The sequence below is a fragment of the Phaseolus vulgaris genome, chromosome 7 (assembly GCF_051622355.1).
Source record: "Phaseolus vulgaris cultivar YP4 chromosome 7, ASM5162235v1, whole genome shotgun sequence".
In the NCBI taxonomy this organism is placed as follows: Eukaryota; Viridiplantae; Streptophyta; class Magnoliopsida; order Fabales; family Fabaceae; genus Phaseolus; species Phaseolus vulgaris.
Window position 1 is genome coordinate 54,270,243 of NC_143504.1, and position 21,537 is coordinate 54,291,779.

General features: G+C 33.0%; 2 protein-coding genes and 1 non-coding gene across 5 annotated transcripts; all 3 read right to left on the reverse strand.

Moving 5' to 3' along the window:
* Positions 1 to 965: 965 nt before the first annotated feature.
* Positions 966 to 1,050, reverse strand: TRNAM-CAU (transfer RNA methionine (anticodon CAU)). The gene is given in 2 exon segments: positions 966 to 1,001; positions 1,013 to 1,050. It is a non-coding gene; the product is annotated as a tRNA-Met (tRNA).
* Positions 1,051 to 1,720: 670 nt separating this feature from the next.
* HSFA3 (heat shock transcription factor A3) lies at positions 1,721 to 5,058 on the reverse strand. Of its 2 annotated transcripts, none has more exons than XM_068637552.2 (2): positions 4,434 to 4,932; positions 1,721 to 3,118 (listed from the first exon to the last, which is right to left on the reverse strand). In XM_068637552.2, the coding sequence occupies exons 1-2, from the start codon at positions 4,674 to 4,676 to the stop codon at positions 2,003 to 2,005; spliced, it is 1,359 nt and encodes a 452-aa protein (XP_068493653.1). In that variant the 5' UTR covers positions 4,677 to 4,932; the 3' UTR covers positions 1,721 to 2,002. The 2 variants fall into 2 exon arrangements, 1 of the variants encoding a protein (XP_068493653.1); XR_011084197.2 differs by having other exon boundaries at positions 3,071 to 3,118; positions 3,352 to 5,058.
* Positions 5,059 to 6,136: 1,078 nt separating this feature from the next.
* CTR1 (Protein kinase superfamily protein) lies at positions 6,137 to 15,296 on the reverse strand. Of its 2 annotated transcripts, XM_090305344.1 has the most exons (17): positions 14,327 to 15,182; positions 12,797 to 13,098; positions 12,566 to 12,710; positions 12,330 to 12,433; positions 12,062 to 12,126; positions 11,918 to 11,985; positions 10,405 to 10,794; positions 9,945 to 9,985; positions 9,096 to 9,164; positions 8,904 to 9,004; positions 8,701 to 8,785; positions 8,496 to 8,594; positions 7,690 to 7,758; positions 7,467 to 7,598; positions 6,916 to 7,010; positions 6,631 to 6,829; positions 6,137 to 6,347 (listed from the first exon to the last, which is right to left on the reverse strand). In XM_090305344.1, exons 1-7 carry the CDS (start codon positions 14,885 to 14,887, stop codon positions 10,690 to 10,692), a joined length of 1,350 nt encoding a protein of 449 aa, XP_090161470.1. In that variant the 5' UTR covers positions 14,888 to 15,182; the 3' UTR covers positions 6,137 to 6,347; positions 6,631 to 6,829; positions 6,916 to 7,010; positions 7,467 to 7,598; positions 7,690 to 7,758; positions 8,496 to 8,594; positions 8,701 to 8,785; positions 8,904 to 9,004; positions 9,096 to 9,164; positions 9,945 to 9,985; positions 10,405 to 10,689. The 2 variants fall into 2 exon arrangements, with proteins under 2 accessions (XP_090161470.1, XP_068493654.1); XM_068637553.1 differs by having other exon boundaries at positions 11,918 to 12,126; positions 14,327 to 15,296.
* Between the last annotated feature and the right edge of the window lie 6,241 nt (positions 15,297 to 21,537).

Sequence of the window (21,537 nt, forward strand, 5' to 3'; positions counted from 1 at the left end):
TAGCTAAGGTTGGGAAGAAAGGGTATATAGTGATCAGTTAATCTTTGAGATCAGTATTTATTCTTAAATCTCCATTCAGGATTGTTGTATGTTTGGAAGAGAGTTTCAACAAGGAAGTGTGGAAGTGTAAAGTTAAAAACAGTATTTTAGAACTGATACTGACGGAGGCTATAACTGATAAAGTTTTGTGGTGTCCATTTCTGGTAGTAGTGTTTAGATTCTATATTCTGAAACATCATACTCTAAAGTCAAGGAATTTCCAGTCCAACTGATTAGAGCATCCAAATGCATGGTTTCAACTGTCGTCAAAACTGAAAACAGATGGTGGAAACAAGAAATCATGTCCCCTTTCTTATCAGATTTTTTATGAACTGAATCACTTACCTGTAGCTGCTTAAATTCTTATTCGGCACGTTTCCAACAGAACAAATATATTCTAATGGAGACAATTCTATAATTTGAGTAATTGTCGCAGTGGATAAAAGTACGTTGCAGTAGATAAAATTGATTGAGGAAAACTACAATTTTTTTGGTCGAGTAACATTAGTTTAAGGTTTGAAACTATGAATCTGTCTGTCTATTTGGTGTCAAACTAAATTTGTTGTATTTTTAAAAAAAATTCCCACTGGACTTGTTTAGTAATCCGTGTCTCAAACAATATATCCTTCCGATGATATTATCTTTTCGTTCATATAACATTGGCAGAAATAAATCCAACCAGAAGCTATTTTTTTTTCTCAAATATTGTTACATTTTTTCTTCAAAAGTGTTTATATTATTATTATTTAATCAAAACAAGATTTTTTTCAAATTCACTTTTAAAATATCATTCGCATTCCTTTTTTTTATATGTATCATTCTCATTGAAGCATCAAATTTCCCCACATTGAATTATTAACTTGAATCATCATTTCAAAATAATAAATATTTTTAAGGATTAGGTTAAATTGTAAGTTAAAAAAAGATGGGGTGAGAGAGGCTCGAACTCTCGACCTCAGGATCACTCAGAAGCTATGAGACCTACGCGCTAGCCAACTGCGCCACCACCCCATGTTCTTGTTATGCTTTTTCTGTAAGTTGTTTAAAATAATCACAATTTTAGTCAAATTTATAATGTAATTAATTCTCTATATATACAAATTAGAATAAGTATCTTCAATAATAAGATCGTTTTTAAAACATTAAGAGTTGCATGTCTCCTATATTTAATTTTTTTTAATTTTTTATCTCCTATGATGCATCCTTTTTCATCTTTATTTTAAAATTTAATTTTAATATTTGTTAGAAGAAATTATCAAATTGATAAAAATAAGTACGTGGCATTCTATCATAATATACATAATTTATTGTAAATCTATAACATAATTTAATGGTAAAAGTATTTATAAAAAATATAACTGTAAGTTTTAGTTATATAAAATAAATTTTATTATGCAAATTGCACTGGATTAAATACAGGGTACAATATAATTTATATGTTAAATTTTTTAATTATATAAAATTAATTATTTAACAAGTGGGATAAAAATAACATACAAATTTAATAATAATAAAAAAACTTAGCAAATTCAAATAACCTTAGGCAGAGTATTATTAATAGAGTAAATAAAAAGTTAAATAATTTTTTTTTGAGAAGAAGCATATAATCAAATAATCTATGAGTGTTTGCTTACCACTCATCAGGAATTGAGCATTATTTGCAAGAGCTGGGCATTGCAGAGAAAAGCAAGTTCCAAAGCAGGGTATGATGAACCTGCCTTCTATGGTATAGACCTGTGAATATTTACTTGAATATGGAAGTTGTCAATAATTACACAATTAGAACTTACATGGAAAATTATGAACAATATTAATGTAAAAGAATAAAGATTTGAAAGTGAATAAGGAATGAAAGCAGGATAATGAATTCTGTTTATAAATCAAATGACTCAATAATATGATCCCAAGGAACCATTAACATAGGAAGTACCCAAAGGGCAACAAGTGCAGGAGCAGATGAAGCCTATGGATCAAGATTCTGAGGCCTATCTTCTTTTGGCTCACCAACTTGACCATCTATTTCACCAATAGAAGGTTCATCACCTGGCCACTTATGAATTCCCAAACTTCCAGAGCCAATATCCCAGATGTCTGATTCAGACATGCCACTTGTTACTCCAAACTCTGGAACATCTTCATAATTCATAGGATTGCCCCACAGCTCATTCCCACAGGTTGAACCAGCACCACTAAGATTGAGGTCCGAGTCCCATATGTCTTCAAGCTTGATAATGTCTTCAGTTCCAAGAGCAGAAAAATCTTGAAAGCCTTTCTCCTGGGTCAAAACCTCTGGGAATGAAGTAAAATACTCTGGAGGAAGTTCTAGACTTGGGCTCATAACACTCTTCCCTTTGTAAAGGGGGTCTTCAGCTCCAAAGCTGGATCCAATCATCATTTCTTGGGGTGGTGTGATCCCGTGCTCTGCAGCCAAATCATCTGTTACAATATTCTCAATTTGAGAAGTCAGATCTTCTGCACCTCCACTCATTTCTCCTGCCAAACACTGTGAAAGGTAGTGAGGTGACTGTTCAATGGAAACCTGACTTAGTTTTGGAGTTTCAGAAGACATGTCTATATTTCTCCAATCAGGTTGGTACCTCACTATCTGTCCTTCTTGGAGAGTTTCTACTGTTCCAGACTCATGTTGGTGCTGCTTGACAAACTTCCTTACCACTCTTGGAGAATCTATTTCTCTTTGTTCCTTCTTATGCCTAAGGCGGGCTAAAAAGGCTGGGTTTTGGATCAACTTGGCCAGGAAAGAAACCATTTGTTTCTGCCTTTGTTCTGCAGATTGGAGCCTTTGATTCACTTCTCCTGCACGGTTAGCCGTTCTTCGTTGTTCTTGCTGCAAATCAACCACCTCTTCCATCAACATAGTCCTTTCATTCCTAAGCTTTTCTATCTCAACCTCAACCTCAGACCTCCCTGCCTCAGTAGAAGATCCAATTCCAATATAGCTACCAACCTGCTGGAATTGTGTTGACCTACGTCTTTGTATGTTCTTCAGCAAGTGCTTCTTCGATCGCTGGAATGCTTCATTGAAAAACTCCCACTTGTCTGTGTCAATCTTGCGGAATCCCTGGAGACAAACACCAAGTTACCTGAGAATGTATGGAGCAGAAGCAGAAGGCCCCAAGACAAGAATGAGTAGGGGGGCATGTATGGTTTAGGTTCACCAAAACTTAGGCACTATGATCTGATAGAGAGAGGAAGCTATATTGGAGAATGCCATCTATAAATTCAGAGCAAGCTTTACACAGAGATAAGGAAAAAGTCAAAATGACACATGCCCCAGAGAACCTTGAGAACTACCTGCGGAAGATGAAATCCCTTCTAGAGGAGGGAGAATATTTCTCCTGTTGTCACTTCCAGTAGTAGTAGTGGTAATCTCTCAAAGTCTCAATCCTAACTACAATGCAATAAGTAAAAATCCAAACCATATTCTTATTACTCAATTCCATTAGTATCAGTAATAAGCATAACTAAAAATAACACACGAGACTCACAACAATACATCTCAATATAACAGCAATTACAATGGGCAGATTCAGTAGACTAAAATACTAGAGTCATGATATGCGAACACTCCATTGTTTCAAATACCTAATTAACACTTATCATTTATCTCTATCTCTCTTTCTATCACATCATATTACCTATTATAACTACATTTGTTTCCTTTTTCTCTCTCTGTATTCCTCTACTTGTCAATTATATTGGAAGTGCCCTACAATCTCTATTCAAACATTAAACTAACTCTGACTTTAACAAAGGAGAAAACACAAGCAAAGAAACCAAGGGATTGTTTGATTCTCTTCTCACTTCCTGTTCTAAAAACTGTTCTCTACATCAATTTGATAGCCATTTTTTTGTTTTCTTCAAGTACTATCCATTGAAGTACTCAGGAGACAAACTTTTCAAAAACAGAAATGTGCTCACTAGACAAACACTTTCCAATGCGATCAGGGGCTGGGACAATTTTAAAAAAAAAACTTCATTTGAAATTGGTAGACAAAACATGGCCTTACACAAAACTAAGCTTCACTCTCCCTCCCCGCTCAAGTACACTACACACCCAATCATTACAAACTCGCAAGCATTCAGAAAATCCGTGCAAGCAAAGAAACCATATTACCTGTTTAAGAAACATTACACTCCATCAAAATGCGTCAAAATTTTAAATTTATATACATTCCCAAACCCCAGTGGATACATCAACTTGACCAATCAAAGTACATACAAGTCAATCTAACCCAAATTACAAAAACACCAAAGAAAACACAACCAAGTAACTTACATATGGACCCAAAAACCAAAAACAAAAGGAACAGTTACAAAGAGATGAAAGGAAGAAGCCATGTGTGGCTCAGTGAAAGCAGAGCGAAGATACCCACATAAGTATTGAGCTGGCGAACGAAACTGGAGAAATTGTTGTGCTTGAAATGTCGCGGCAACACGATTCTGGCGAACTCCAGAGGGTCCCAGACGACGAAGCTAAAGCCCGTGGAGCCCCAGGAGATAATCGGGTCGAGAGTGGGGTCATCGACGAGGTCGAAGGTTTTGGACAAAAACGGTGGAACCGGGTTCATTTGCAGAACCTCCAAGGGCTTGGGAAAGTTGTCATCAGTGGGGTTCATTGTGAAGTGTGAAGATTAATTAAGGAATAATAATAAAGGTTTAGAGTGGAGTTTGGAGGGTAAGAAAGGGGTTATTAAAAGGGTGGGAGGGCGGTGGAGGGTGGAGGAATGGCGGTGGCAAAGGAGGGCCATTGCACAGTGAAAGTGTGAGTGTAAGAGTGCCGACTTTGATTAATATTTGAGGTTGAGGTTGGTTTGTTTCGTGGCAGTTACGTTGGTTAGTTACAACTGGGGATGGTTGATTCTTGGGGAACAGTGTTTGTGTGTTGGGACCGCGTTGTTGGGTAGATATTTTTGTCACAGACACTACTGTTTAGGTGTTTGTTGGGTTTGATTTTGTGGCATTGAGAGCGACTGGTCAAGTCAGATACTTAGTGCACAAGCCAACTCTACCACCCAATACCGGATTACTAAACTTTGCTTTTTCTTCATCTTGTCTTTTCTGCGGATTTTTCCTGGGCCCTCGCCTTTTCTTTTCTTTTATTGCAGATTATTAACGATTCTGCACAGTGCCAAGTTCTTTTCTGGTTCTTTTATTAACACTCGTGTTCTCGTTCAATAAACTAAAATTTCCAACGGGATTTTGCTACCACGTATTCCTCTTGGTTTGATTCACCAAAATTTAAAACCCGAGTCTGGTTTGAAAACCAGCAAGCTATGACTGCCACCTTTCTGTTCCATTCCATTCGCTTCTTTTATAATATTCAAACTTCTCCAAAAATACATTTTTTAATAAATTAAAATTAATTTGTATGCAGATTAAAAATAAAAAACTATAAAAAGTACATAGCTTGTTACAAATCAATTTATATATAAATGAATTTTAACTTACTAAAACTTGATGTTTCTTATTTTCTTCTTCGAACATCTCTTATGTCGAAAATATACAATGTATACTTCTTTCATCTCAAATTTTAACATTTACCGTTTGTCCCAAAATAAATAACTTTGCCCTTACAGAAACTACTTCAATCTTAATGAATTCTCTATATTATATCTTTGTTAGTTAGTCAACCACTACATGAGAAAATGACTATGGTAGTAAAATTATATCACAAAAATATGTATTATTATTCTTAGTTTATGTGTAAAAAATTTAAACTGCAGATAATTTAATACCAAGGGAGTAACTAATAAACACTAGCTGTACATTAACAGATATTTTCTTCAATGCTCCCATTTTGTGTAAAACGATTTTTTCAATTAAGAGGTTTTTATTGAAAATTCTAGAATGACTAGTAATTATAAAAAAACCAAGAAAAATGCGGCGTGAGTACAATGAGTGGCGTGGGACTGAGTATAATAAAGGATGCTCATTCCAGCAGGAGGGTCAGAAAGACATTAATACCAAAATAGCGTATATATATTGATATAAGGAGGGACCAGTTTTGAAAGGAGTCCTACCACGGAATTGATTCAGGTAGAGAGAGAGAGTCTCTTCATTGATTCAGGCACAAAAATGTAAAACACCGCTGGCAAAGCTGCTTATCATTAACTGAATGTAATTACAATGGAGGAATTTTTTTACATACAAAACTATGGAAGGAGAAAAATAAAATATTTCTCAGTAAAATTACAAGATCACCTAATCAACCAATTTTGTCGGAACAATGAAGATGGAGTATCCTTGCTCTGGGTCGGAAATCAGTTTAAAGAAATATACAATTGACTCTGCAACCAAAAGAGACATGAACAAGTATTAGTTTGACCAAGAGGTAAGTCACACGATCAACAAGCCACAATGAATAAATATAAACTCTAACTATATTTTGATCCAGCTGTAACTACGCTTAGCATGATTAATTCTCTTACCCGAAAGTTGTGTATGATAAGAGAAAATCAATATTTCCACTAGAAAATTGACAGTGCCAAAGCACAAACTAACATTGAGAAATATTAAGTCCCATCTAGATTTAGTGTTGGCAAGAAAACCTTTATGGAATTCGACACGTACCTAGGACAACTAAAAATAGTGTAATCTTGTTAGATATCAAGATCGATAAAATCCTGTCATATGTGCATGAAAAGCAACTTGGTGTTCCATTCAGGTGAGTAATGACATGTTCGGACGACCAGGTTGAGGTGTAGGGGGTTTGAGCAATGGCCTCAAAGAATCCATAATACTCGCAAAAGAAGGTCGTTTCCAAGGCTCACTGTAGTAAACAATGTAAATCAATAAAACATTTTGATAGAATATTTAATTGAAATACATAAAAGCAAAAAATGCATCTGAACTTACTTAGCCCAGCAACCCTCGATTAGGGCAGCTACTTGGGGATTCACATCACGTGGGATCTCAAGTCTTTTTCCCTTAAAACCAACAGCTGCCACAACCTACAGACCAATATGAATTTGTGAACATTGAAGCAAAATAAATAAATATGTAGTAGAAACATAATAGTGTGTGACCCTTCGCCCAGACCACTCTCCTTAAACCTGGAGTGTATTTTTACACTTATCTCTGTGTATGCAAACGCAACCAAAGCAAGCGCGATAACAATGACTGACCACATACTAAAAGGCATAAAAAAAATTCTTCCATTCAGCCACAACCTTAAACAGTATACCCATCATTGTTGACTTGTCAAATACATGCTCCAACCAATATACATTTCTTGCAATCATTTTTAGATTTGTATTCCTTGCCACATGCTATTCCAATTTCATACTACATATTCTTACGGCTATTCATTTCACATAAGTTTCATAAATGCTGAAACAATATAATTACAACAAAAGTACTAAGCATAAACATACAGCAATTTCCTGTATAACAGTTATAAAATAAACCTGTGCTGGATTTAAATTAACCCATGGCTGTTGCAATGTTGCAAGCTCCCATAAGATTACACCAAAGCTGTAAATATCTGACTTCTCATTTGATGGCTCATCACGAAGAACCTCTGGAGCCATCCACTCGGGCTATGGGAGGAAAAGGAGAAAAATTAAATGTACCTCTCAAACAAACATAAGATGTAAAAAACAAAAATATCTGAAGCCGATGAGAACTTACAGTCCCAGCAGCTGACTTAGATGAGAGAAACGTATTGGCCTTCAGACGGGAAAGCCCAAAATCACAAACCTACAAAGTAGGCAATACCATTAATAGGGGGAAAAACCTCCACATATGTCCAAGAAAACAGATCAACCCCTCCCACTCACCAGCCCCAATAAAAAAAAAAAAAAACTCGCCCAGACAAATTATTACCAACACACCGCACATGTTATCATAATAAATGGCTTTTCAACAACTTCACAAATTTGCACCAAAACATACACAACTAATTACCAGAAGGCTGAAACTTCTATCAGAATAGAGCAGGTTTAGAACTAAACTCAATCTTCCACCAGTTCAAAAATGTCCAGATGAAACCAAAATACTAAATTATCACTAGAATGTACCAAGAAAACAAGTATTGATTACTATTTCAAGAAAAAAATCAAATCAATAGTTTATTCGTCTAGCTCCATTTCTCTAGAAAATCTAAAAGAGCAGTCAAGCTATGTGGAACCAGAAGGGTGTTCCTAATGGGATGACGTACAAAATTTTAAAGGACAGGTGGGAGAAGGTTGCTCGGTCCCTAGATGAAACCTGGGATAGCCAGGCATCCTAGCAACTGAGCAAATATAACATCTTACTACATTCAAGCTATGCTAGAACAAAAAAGATGTAAACATAGATGACTAATTATAGCGTTGCATCAATGCAATGCTATCTGCAAGAGAAATGGAAATCTACTGCCATGGCTGACAAAATGATTTAAATGAAACTCTTAAGACTATTTGTATTTGGTATACTAGAGAAAACTTCATTCCTACCTTCACTGTATATTTTTTGTCAACGAGAAGGTTTGGAGATTTCAGATCTCTGTGAACAATGGGAGGATTACGTTTATGAAGATAATTCATCCCCTTTGCCTGCAAATGAAAAAATAACATGGATATCAAAGAATACAAAGATTATGAAATTACAATTTCAAAAAATAATAACCAGAACAGTAGAGTTTATTTTATAAATGCATACCACATCATAAGCCATACTAAGCCTACGCCTCTCATCCAACACCTCTTTGGCACCAGATCTATGCAACAGCCTATATAAGCTACCCCTGCACTTCCGTCAAAAACTCTTAGATCTCAATGTCTAAATATCCTATAATCCTATATAGCCTTGAAAAACTTCACTCTTTCAGGGAAAAGGATGTAGAACAGGTAGAGGAGTACAACCTTGACAAATATTCCGTGACAATTGATAAGTTAGGGGGCTGTGTGACTGCCCCCATAAACAAAACAATGTTTGGATGCCGCAAACGTTTCATTATTGAAACCTACAAAGAGAAGCGAAAACACAGCTCAAATAAGCAACAGGCAAATATCTAAAAAACACAATATAAAGCATGCTTAGGATTTCAAGCATACCTCCCTCAGGAACTCCTGGAAGCGCTCAGCATGAAAATCCTGTTCCATCAAAATTTTCACAGCAACATCCTGCAATTGATTGTTTTGAAGGATGTAAGAACAGAAAAACTAAAAGACAAACAGGGTTGAAAGGAAGAGGGAAGCATAAGAAAAATGTGTGAAACACTATTTCTGTTTCAAGCTTCAATGAAGCAATCCTGGAAAATACACAATCCTCACGGATGATATATATAATATAACCCCCTCGGCCCCAACACATACTCATTCGAAATGATGACACAAATATGGCTAAAAAACATGAAAACAAAAGAGCATAAGCCCAAAATATCTAACACTTTGGCAACATTATTTAAGGCTCCATTTGTTTGCTGAAAATAAAATGCTTGATGGAAATAGCTCCATGAGCAACAAAACACCTAATCCTCTTGGCAGATGACATTTTTTCAAATAAACTCCTCGTCTTTCGATGGGCAACTCAATTAGAAAACAGAAATTGTATATTATTGTTACTGATGGCTGGGCTTGTACTAGATGTGCATTGGGCGGAGCCTATAAGGATAATTCTTATTAATACTATTTAAGGAGTAACATTGGGCAGGACTTCTGTTTGTATTAGTTTTACTATACTTGTCTTTGGCATAGATTATTAAGCATAAATAGGAGTAAACAACTTAAGGGCCGGTATATCATATAACAATATGTCAATTATACAGCTTATTATTACTCTCTCTATTCACTTTTCATTCATTCCCTGAAATTTTAACAGGAACAATTCAAACAACCACATGCTGGCCAATTTATAAAGCATCAATTAGAGAGAGAGAGAGAGAGAAGGAGAGAGAGGCTTACTGAGCCATTCCACTCAGCACGATGTACAGTTCCAAAAGAACCTGAAATACAATGGGCCACTTTCAATTTAATGACTATCGATACTAATTACAAAAGTCATGCCAGTACAAGAAGCACGTTACTAATTCATTACTGATCTTTTAGTTAGGAGAAGAGCTTGGTGATTAACTTGGTTTGGGAGAAGCAAGGAAAAAATTGTGTTTGTGTGGAATATGCGATTGGATGTAACACTTTGAATTCTTTTATTTAATGATCTACCCATAAAGCCCTTAATGGAAGGCCCCGATCAAATGTGCATATGGATTGGAGACTGCACAACTGAGATGGCTTCCTTTTTTTAGTTTCCTTCTTTTCTACTATCATTACTTTATATTCTCTTTTCTCTATCCAATAGTATGGCTATTTTTGTCCCCAAGACATTCAAAAGCAAAAGTTGTGACTTATAAAGGAGGAGATATACCTGACCCAATTTTCTCTCTTAAAACAAGATCACTCCACGGGATGTCCAAATCCTCCATGTCAAGCGTAAGCTCTCGAGTATGTTTACTAGGAATCAGTTGACTTCCTTCAATAAACCTCTTGCCCTCAATCATGTCATCATTAGTATTTGTAAGTGCTAACGGGGTAGGTATACCAACAGGACGCTTATGCTTTATTGGTGGTGGATACTTTCCCACTGTCGAGTCTACAATGTTCTGAGGAGCATCACATGGTAGATATGTTTCAGAAAATTGTTCACGTGTACTCAGATGAGAATCTTGGGGATGGAGAGGAAGGTGGGAACTTCTATTGCTGTCTGTTGAAATTGGCCTGGGGTTATTCCTGTCTTTGTACTTCCCATCAAACTGCTCTGAAATAGAGAATCCAGAACTTCCATTAGCAACTAGTTCAAATTTAGAGGATGACAAGCACAACTACAACTAATGTCCAACATGCAACATGAACATTTATTCAAAGAACACGATTTTTGGCACTATTTCAGATGTTGATTTAATTGCAAATTTACCAAACATTAAATAAAAATTCACTCAAATTTCATCCTGTAGACAGACTATATTATGTTAGCCGCTGTTCATCACAATAAATCAAGAATTTTGTAAAGATATTCAACAGACTTGACCAAGTAACGTGAACTGTTCTTCCAATTCTACAATACAGAACTCAACTTAAAAGGAACATCATATAGCACAAACATCAAAGAGAAAAAAACATTATGCTTTTGTAGTAGACATCACATTCTTGCAATTTACAAGTTTAGAAAAACCATGTCAACTAATTGTAGTGAACATATGAACGACAAAATTACAGACACCAGCCATCTAATCTCTTAGTGCATATAAATTGATTAAAACAACAAAAGGACAGAATTCAATGAAAAAAAACGAGAGTTTTAATTTAACACACTAATATATAGGTTTTTAAGCAAATTAATTATGGAGTATGGCAGGCATAGCAGATTTAACACCAGAAACTGATAGTCTAATAATTATCTGAAGCCAGGACCTATTACAGGTAAAAAAAATCTACTCCAGAGCAGAATGCTGCTCCTCAGAAAAGATATCTTCTTCACATACAATTAAAGCCAAAAGTAATTGCGAAAACTAACTCCTCACTCTTTCCTCCCCATGACCTTCCCCCTACATGGGATCTATGGCTCTATGCCAGTACAAAACTAACTCTTCCAACTTAGATGACCAAGTCTGGCGGCCTACTTCTTTTCCCTAACATGAACCTTCCAAATTTTGGTCTTCTTGACCACTCAACCCTATCACAGAGTAACTAGCTTAAAGCAAATGATTTCATCATTCATTAAAAAAATAGAAATCAAAACGAAAAAATGAGGGACTACTGCATCTTAAATTATTAATAATTGCAACAATAGGCCATTAACAGGATCTTTCAAGATGTGAAAACAACAATAAAGCATTCCCAGATACAGAATATCATAAAGTAATAGGAAATATGAATATAACCTGCAGAACTGTTGTCAAAGACGAGCTCAAGAGACAGACAGTCCGAGAAATACTGTTTGGCCAGTGACCTGAAATCAATGGTAGGTTCAGCTGGTTTAAGTCGTGGAAAGCGCAAGGGTGAAGAAAATGAGATGGAAGTTGGACCATTGAGCAAGGAATCAGGCTCAGATAAGTGTCCTGGCTTTCCAATTAAATCAACAAGATATTCCCTGTATTTAGATTATGTCAGATGAGAGGTGTCAAGAATATTACTATTAAGAAGCATATATTTAAAATGTTAATTTATATAATGCTCACAGAATGTTAACCATTTAAATAATGTCCTTTTCCATGGTCATCATAACTCACGGAAACTAATTTTTTCACTGCAGCTCTACTCAAAGAAAAATGCGTTTAGCAATAAAGCACATACCTCTCGAGCCCAAATCGTACAAGACAAGATGAGGCATCATCCCTTTTGCAATATTTACAGCCCTTTGCAATTCGACATGGCAAATCAATGGCGTCAGCTAGTACCTGGAAATATTGAGTATAAAGCAAGTCATTTAAAAACAACTTAAACACAGTTGCATGCACTAAAGCAGCAAACAAAAACAAGTCATCATGCACAATCACAGCCTTAACCCCCTAAGAAAAGTGAAGCCTTACTTTGAATAATATAGCACGATGCCTGCAGAGGCCAACAGATAGACTACCTATAGGAATAACAACAGATCCTAGGCAATCTTTAAGATCATTACTGCAATCCCTCCAGATGGAAACAAGATTATCCTCCCCAACAGAAGCTGATCCCCTTGTTAAAGCAATAAAACACAGTTAGACTGACATGACCAGTCAAAAACTTAAATAGGTCAAGCCATGAATGTCAATGAGGCTCACCCCATACGGTTGCAAACCAGCTTGGAAAGCTGATCTACAACATCTGAAGTTGTTATGCTGCTACAAGAAATGTTATGAGCTCTATTTTGCAGATCTCTTAAGCTGGGGTCACTGTTTTGATCTACCAAAACTACTTCAACTGAAGAAACAATGCTGGGATTCACAGACTTCAGCATATCAACTGAAGGAATTCGGCCATTTTCATGCAGATCAGTACACACAGTCCATACAAAGGAATCCATCCCGTGAATCAAGTAAAAGCCATCTGGAATTTTGTCAGAGTATGACAGACAGCCATTCACCTGATGCATGTTATTAATAAGACACAAAATTAACAATTGAATGTGTACCAAATATCAATTAGTGCATCAAGTCTGTCAAAATGAAAAACTTCCAGTTTCCTTTCTCAACTTTCTAGGAAAAAACAAAAGAAAGTTTTTAAAAGGAAAATAGAAGTAAAATAAAGAGTGGAGGGATAATTTTTCTTCTTAAACTTAATTCATATAACTCAAGAATCAGGTTTCAACTTCATCTCTGAGAAATTACAATAGTACTACTTAGTGGCAATTTCCTCAAGAAAGACCAAGTACCCTCTGCTCCCCCACAATAGCGCCAATATATAATTTAACATTCCGAAGCTCCTTAAAACATTACATTTTTCAATATTGAATTTTTATGCAGTGCAACAACAAGAAAATAACTCGAGAAGGAACAATATGATAGGCACACAATAAGAGGATACCCAGCCCAAAATTCACAGCAATTATCAAACAGTTTCCCCCAAGGAGCAGATGCCAGAGGGTAGAAGAGAAAAGCATAAAGGAACCTGATACCCATTAGACTTCAACACTGTAATTGAAAATCCAACTACGTCCTTTCAGACAAACAAAACATAACTTCTTAAGAAGATTTTTGTTAGGAATTAAATGGAATGAAAAGAATAGAAAATAGGAGAAACATCTTTGCTACAAGGGTTTCCCCATAACAAAGGGCATAAGCTCAATCAACAGCAGATACAAGATATATCCTCCGTTCCCCTTAATTACTCCTGCTCATATCTAACTAATTTCTTTTACTGACTGATGTATTCAAACTTCCAGTAACTAACTTTTCCTTCACCTCCATCTAACTTCAAATGATTATGTACTAATGCAATTCCCTTCCTTCCATTCAAACTACAATTTTTAAACTCCTCCAGTCACTCATGGCAAAGGACCAGCAGTCTGAATGAACTTCTAAAAGTTTGCAACCATTAACCAAAATTTGATTGATCCTCCAGTTGGCGCAGACTACAAAACCTACATAATATAAATTCAACAATTTGCAGAGAATCACATCAATCATAGAACCACTGCAGCTTCACTTCTTGCTACGTTACAATGCACTTAATAAGGTTTATCGGAGACAAAATAGACCCATGCCCACTCACACTTTACACTATCCAAGAACACCTCACGTGAAATCCATCACCGGAATTCCCAACCACAATCCAACCCAAGTGAAAACAGAGAGGCACAAGGATCAACGTACCCAAAACCTATGCGAAACCGCCTCCGCCGATGACGAGAGTCGCAAGGCCCCATCGTCCGGCATCGGATCGAGGAAATTGGGATCATCCGCGCACGTGGCATCCGACGAGAGACGCAGCGCGAGCGCGAGCTGCAGCTGGTAGCTCTCCTCCGTCTGCTGTGCCCAGCTCTTCCCGAAGGACCCCGCGATCCTCGCCGGAGCATCGGAGAACTTGCTCCGCTCGTCGTGGAAATAGCCGAAGGCGTCAACGTCACTGGCCGCTGCCGTAGACAGCGTCGGAGCGTAAAAGTCGCCGCCGCCGGAGAGCGAGCTCTCGCCGTAGCTGCTCCCGCTGGACTGCCTCTGCAGGCCGACCGAGGAGTACAGGTTTCCGATCCGGTTGGCCCCCTGCTGACCCGCCCTGTGATCGGCGATGAGGTCCCACTCGGATACGCGGTCCAACTTGCCCGCGCGGCCGGTCTTTCCGTCGCCCGAGGAGGACGGTGCGGAGGCGCCGGAAAACTGGTCGTCAGGAAATTGGCTGAGGAGCGAGTAGTTGGATCTTCTAGCAGGCATTTCCATCGCAGTAGGTTCACAAAACCCTAAAACTCGCCATTAGTTTTTGCGCGGTTTTCTGTTTTGGTATTCTTCTCTCTTTCTTTTTCTCTGTCTCTGTCTCTGTCTCTTTCTCTTTCTCTTTCTCTCACTGTAACTACAAGCAGGTGTGACCCCTGTATCACTCAGAATGTTGAATTAGTCCTCTCTCTCTCTCTCTCTCAAATTCTATGTCGGAGAGAAATCAACGAGCCCTGCCTTTTCTTTAATCGGTGGTGCAGTCGTAATTACATTCCTTAAACTTCCTTTTCACCTTAATCTTACAAATCATCATCACTTGTGTCTTAACTATCCATTCACAAAATTCGTAATTAATAAATAGTTATTCAAATTTTGTGGGATAAGCTTTTTCCTAAACATTTATAGGAATGTACTTGACAAAATCACTATTCAATCAAAAATAATAATAATTAATAAGCAGATATCAAATTTTGTTTGGATAAATGTTTCATAAACATTTATGAATAATGTATTGATCAGATATTTCAAAAACTTATAAATTAATTTTACTAATTTATAAATTAATTTGATCAAACTTTCTTAGTACGTGAACTTATTCTCAAAAGTTACTTTAAGTGTGATGAAAATGAGTTAACAAACTTATAGTTTTTTAGTTACTATCAGTAGCTTTACGACCTTCACAATATTATAAGCTGTAAGCACTCTTTATTAAATATATTAAAAAGTCATATATTTTTTCTTAAATTAAAATTTGTTGTGTTTGACTTAATAATTAATAAAACATTCCAATTTTAAATTTTTTAAAATTATTCAAACATAAATCTCTTTTCTTAATATATAACTTAAAAGATAATTCAAATATTGATTTATAATGTTATATTTATATAATTCTTATCATTTTTCAACAATTATCTCCTTTCAACGTAATTTACTTAAACAAAACACAAATCAATTAAATACACAAATTAATATTTTTGTTATATTTAATACCTACATTCAATCAATTAAACAAACAAAAAAAATAGTTAAAGCAAAAATTGTTTCGCTGTAGTAAAAATTGTTTTGTTTGAACGAAATATTATTCTTTTAAGTAAAAATAGGATCAGGGTAAAAATTGAGTTTCGGTTTTATATATATTTTTTTCCCATAAAATCCTTTGTTTTGATAAAAAAATCATAAAACAAAATTATACAATAAATTTTTTTTTTCCAAAATCAATTTTGTAAATACAATTTTCAAACAAATTCAAACTATTGTTAGAAAATAATAAATAGAATAGCTCAATCAAAAGGGAAGTGAATTGGTTTTCAACCTTTTCTAAAATATTTTCCGTTCTTTGAGTTTGAAAATTGATTCAATTTCAAAAATAAGTTCAACTAATTTAGGAATAAAAAAGTGGGAATCTATAAAGAATAAATAAAGAAAAAAAATTACACAAAAATTATATCGGTTCAAAACACAAAATCCTGCATATAATCTCTCTTATTCAATATTGAAATAAATACATTTCACTATCTTCAAAAAGTTTGCACAAACACTCACCTAAACAGCAAAAATATACTAACTCTTGAATAATTTTTGTGTTTTATGGTTTATGTCTCTTGAATATACTAACTCACCTAAACACACTAAAAAAGGAAAAAGGAAAAGTAAAATTTATGTCAGTTTATATACATATTTAATTACCTGTTCTTCAATTCCATTTTTATCAAATGACTTTAAAAAAATCTATTTATTTAATTTAGTTTCTTTTATGAACCAAGGTGGCCTGAAGAACATGTTTTTCTCTCAATTTTATATTTACATTTTATTTATGAGTAGTGAAATTTTGTTTAAACATTGAGACAAAAAATTGTCCAGTAAATATATACTTTTACTTATTTATACAAAATTGTTAAAAGCTATAATTTGTTTAAACCTATTTGAATTTTGTATAAGTTAAAAATAAAAACATTAAAGAGATTATTTGAAAAAAATTACAAATTAACTCAAACTAATCTTAGTTTATAAAGAAAATAGATAATATTAATATATATAGTAGCACACACTCATAAATATACTCATCAAAAATATATTGGAAATTCATTATCATCTTTTAGTGTTAGGGTAGTTATGTACTTTGTAAAAGTTTATGTAAAAACATTCTTAATCAAATAACAATTATTTAATATTCCTCAACCTCATTTGATTATTAGTTTACATAATCAAATAATAATTAAATATCTAATTTTTTTAATGAGTTTTAAGCTTAATTCTTTAAACCATATGACCCAATACCATTTGAAGTGTTTTCGTACATCTTCACAGTACATGTACATGTATGTATATATAAAATCATATAAATTAATACATCACGAAGCATGATTGTCATAGTTAAGTGTACTTTGAGTGAATTCATATTGCTTAAGTAACCTTACTTGCTACCATTGATAAATACTACTTCTCTAACTCCCTCACACCATTTGAGCGGTACAACTTCAAATAATAAAATTGATTTTACCTCTTTCTCGCTCAAACATCAACTTTATACTTGAGCGTTCTCATAATGCTTAAACAATACATTTATTGTGTTTCTATATATAAGTAATGGGACATAAACCACATTGTTTTATTAGCGCGATCATATCATTGTTTGAAGATAAAAAATAAAAAGTTGCATTGATTTTTTTCTCGCTTAAATTATACATTTTAATACTTAGTTAAGAAAAAAATTCAACATCCAATTTAATAAATGAAGTATAAAAAAAAAACATTCAAACACATTAATATTATTGCCAACCATTTTCCAATTATTCACTAATATCATAAAAACTTTATATTACCCAAAATATTTTAAAGCAAAGTATACATATCAACTTTCATGTACTTAATCATTCAACTACCAATATTTTCAAACATTTAAATAATCATTTAGATGTTAATATTATCTCAAAATAAGTGTATAACTAACCCCTGTAGAATCTAATAAAACTGTAGACAAAAAGTAAAAAAAAATAAAAAACACTTCACCAACAATACTTTTCCTTTATTAAACATCCAAATAAAATATAAAACATTTAGTAAAAAATGATCTAGTTATTCAAATCGCAACTATGATTAAATCTGATAATTATCTTGTTTTCTCCTTAACTGTATCATTTTTCAAAACAATTATAGTTAATCTCCATACTCAAATAAAAAATAGAGAAAATAGATCTTAAAAATATAGAACAGTAATGAAATAAATAATAGTTATCTATAACCTATTCATAGTTTTTTATTAAAAATGATCTTTATAAAATAATTTCAATTTTTTTATGAGGAAATATGTTAAGAATCTTACTAATGCATTATATTTTTAAATAAAAACATTAAATTGTTAACCCATGGTTTTTTTAAATTATATATTTTTTATTTGAATATTTTGTTGAATTTTTAACAATTTGTATTTTTATAATGAACAAAAACAGGGTTGGCAAATTCGGTGGGGTTTGATAAAAGAATATGCACAAAAGGGATTTTCGAATACATATTATTAAATTAATGATATCATCATTTTTAAAAATACATAGTAACTACTATTATAGTGAGAAATTTAATTATTCTTTTAAGTGTAATAATATTCCCTTCAATTTTATTATTCTTATAAACTACTATGTGCATGAACTTAATTTGAAAATATATAATTAATTTAATTATTATTCTGAAATTGTATAATACGAGTAATGTATTTCTTTATTAGACGTATTTTCTATTTTTGTTTAAATTTATTAAAATGATTTGTATTATATAATTATCTATAAATTTATTTATAATAAGATTTTCTTAATTTCTATACACAAATTATGTTTTTATTTCTAATAAATACAAGGTGTGATTAGGAAGAAAGATGAATTATGTTTACCAAATGAAAATCTGATTATGGTGGGTGAGACTCTTTAATATGTAGGTACTTTTTTTAAAATTTCAATTTTTAAAATATAATAATTTGATGTAAATATATGCAACAAGGTATGTGTTTTAGCCAGTTTTCAGGATATGCTTTTGTAAAAAAAAAAAATAAAAAAAAATATATATATATATATATATATATATAGAAATTGTGGTTTTTAGCAATTCATTATGTAAGGATCTAGAAAATGATACTGAATATTTTATTATTAAAATGAAAATGACATATAAATAGAAAATTCAGTTATTCAGGTTTCATTTTAAAATAACCATCATCTCTCTAAAAGTTTCCCTTTTCCTTTCTCTCCCTTCTCTCTAATATTCTGACCTCCTCGTTCATCTGTTTGACGATCAGAGTACGCCATTAGACTCCTGGCAGCAAAGACTACAAGTCTACCTCTATGAGTAAGTTTTGTTCCTCTTTTTCCTTTCCTCTCCTTTTCTTCAAGATTCTGACTACCTCGCTTATCAGTGTTAGACTCTTGGTAATGAACCCTATAAGTTTGCCGGATCAAAATATCACATAGAGTAAGTTCCTTATTGGCTCCTTTTTCTTTTGAGTTAATTTTGATCTTATTAGATTTTGTACGGGTTAATCTCTGTTAACTCAAGGTCCTAGTTATATAGTTAGATTTTGATTAGGACTCTGTGGTGCAGGTTAATTACCTTTAACTTTGAGCTCTTAGTGAGCATAACAGGTAAGGAAGCTAAAGTTTAGAAGATTCTGGATGTGGAGGTGACGTGGTCACCAATTCCAATTATTTTTGCTTGCAGGATTGTCTCTTTTAAAGAGTAAAATAATATATTGACTGGAATGGTTGATTTTGAATCTCTTATGAGAATAATTTGTTGAAAGTGTTTGTGATTGAGAATTAAAAGTGTTTGAATGATAAACTATTCTTTTTGAATATTTTGGTTGAATTACTTAAGTGAGATGTTTGAATGAGAAGTGGTTGTGTGATTTCAGATGATGATTGATTTAAAGAGCATATATTTGGAATTAATTATGTGTTTTAAGTAAAGTTTGAGATATATTTGGATTGTTTAGAAAGTATATATATATATATATATATATATATATATATATATATATATATATGAAGTGATTGAGTGGTGCATTGATATGTTAAATGATGTATGTAATGAGGTTAAAGTGTGATCAAGACGTAGTATTTTCAGGAAATGAAATACCATGTTGAGATTGTTATTAGGGTGTATTGATTTGTGAGTGTCCTGTGAATGAGACGATCCTGAAAGAACTGATCAGAGCAGTAGTATGACAGGTGCAGGTCTCTGGATGCTAATTTCGTTCCAGAAGTAGAGTTAAGTGTCCATGTGTTGTGAGTCAGTAAAAGTCTGACATATGAAAAATGAATTTTATGAACGTTTGAGAAATCATGTGAATTATGCTTATTAATTTGAAATTTAAATTATATCAAAACATTTTATATAGATAGCTTACCCTGTTATTTGTTTGTGTTTGTTTCTCTAACTGTGATCGTGTATTTACACGGGAGTAGATGAGATTGCAGGTAATAGAGCTCCTCAATGAGCAGCAGAAGGATTAGATAGATTTAAATTGAATGCTTTGTTTTGTTTTGTTTTTAAACTTTTTGGAAAATCCTTATGAAGAGGGATATATTTTGAGATACAAATATGAGAAAACAATATATGTTTATACAATAATTAGATATTGTACGTTAATTAGATATTGTACGCATATTTTTTATTTTTTTTTAAAAAAAAAGTAAAAGTTAGGGATGTTACACATTACAAGAAAATTATGAAATAGAAACCAATTTTTAGATACTAAATAATTAGTTGCAATAGTAACTAAATTAGAAACTATTTTAGAAACTAAAAAAATTAGTTTCTAAATTAGTTTATATTATTGATAAGTAGTTTATAAATTGGTATCTAATTAGCCACCAATGTTTTAGATACCAAATTTAGAAACTAAATAATTGGTAGTTAAAACATTAGTTGCTAATTAGATACCAATTTAGAAACTATTTAGCAATAATAGAAACTAGTTTAGAAACCAATTTTCTATTTAGTTTATAGAATGATCTCTAATTTAATTACTATTGCAACTAATTATTTTGATTTTTAAAAATTGGTTTCTATTTCATGATTTTCTTGTAGTTATTAAAATCATGAAAACTATAATTATTAGGAATTACTGAATCAACACCACCACCTTTAAAAATACAATATTTATGTATTATTGTGACAGTACATAACTCTAATCTAATCATAACATTCTTTACTTTTTATCTTTGAAAATTCTTTATCATGTGAATTTTCACTATTTTTTTATTAGTAGTTCAGTGTCTTAAAAAGTTTTGTTTATATGATATGTCTGTTATTTTCTCTAATTTTTTAATAACATATTAATATATATATATATATATATAAAAGTATGTATATATTTTCTTTGAAAGGTTATACTATATTCACTAAGGTAAAAAATAATTAGACACTATATTAACTGAATTAAATACTAATTTTGTATCTAAATTAGTTATCTAAGTTTTAGTTACGAATATTTTAGATTTTAAATTGGACTCTAAAAGACCAATAAAAACTAATTTATAATATAAAGTAATAAGTAGTTAAAAACTTATAAGTAACGGGTAAATATCAAATTAGAAACCATTTTATAATTTTTTATTAATAATATAAACTACTTTAGATATCAATGGTTTTTTTAGTTTATAAAATAG

Excerpts from the sequence above, each read along its gene's own strand:
- HSFA3 (XM_068637552.2), bottom strand. The coding sequence starts at position 4,676 with ATGAACCCCACTGATGACAACTTTCCCAAGCCCTTGGAGGTTCTGCAA. Across the intron at positions 3,119-4,433 it reads TTCGCCAGCTCAATACTTAT|GGATTCCGCAAGATTGACAC; the intron begins GTGGGTATCTTC and ends GTTTGTCTCCAG.
- CTR1 (XM_068637553.1), bottom strand. The coding sequence starts at position 14,887 with ATGGAAATGCCTGCTAGAAGATCCAACTACTCGCTCCTCAGCCAATTT. Across the intron at positions 9,005-9,095 it reads TCCAGGAGTTCCTGAGGGAG|GTTTCAATAATGAAACGTTT; the intron begins GTATGCTTGAAA and ends TTCTCTTTGTAG. Across the intron at positions 7,759-8,495 it reads ACAAAAAATATACAGTGAAG|GTTTGTGATTTTGGGCTTTC; the intron begins GTAGGAATGAAG and ends CCTACTTTGTAG.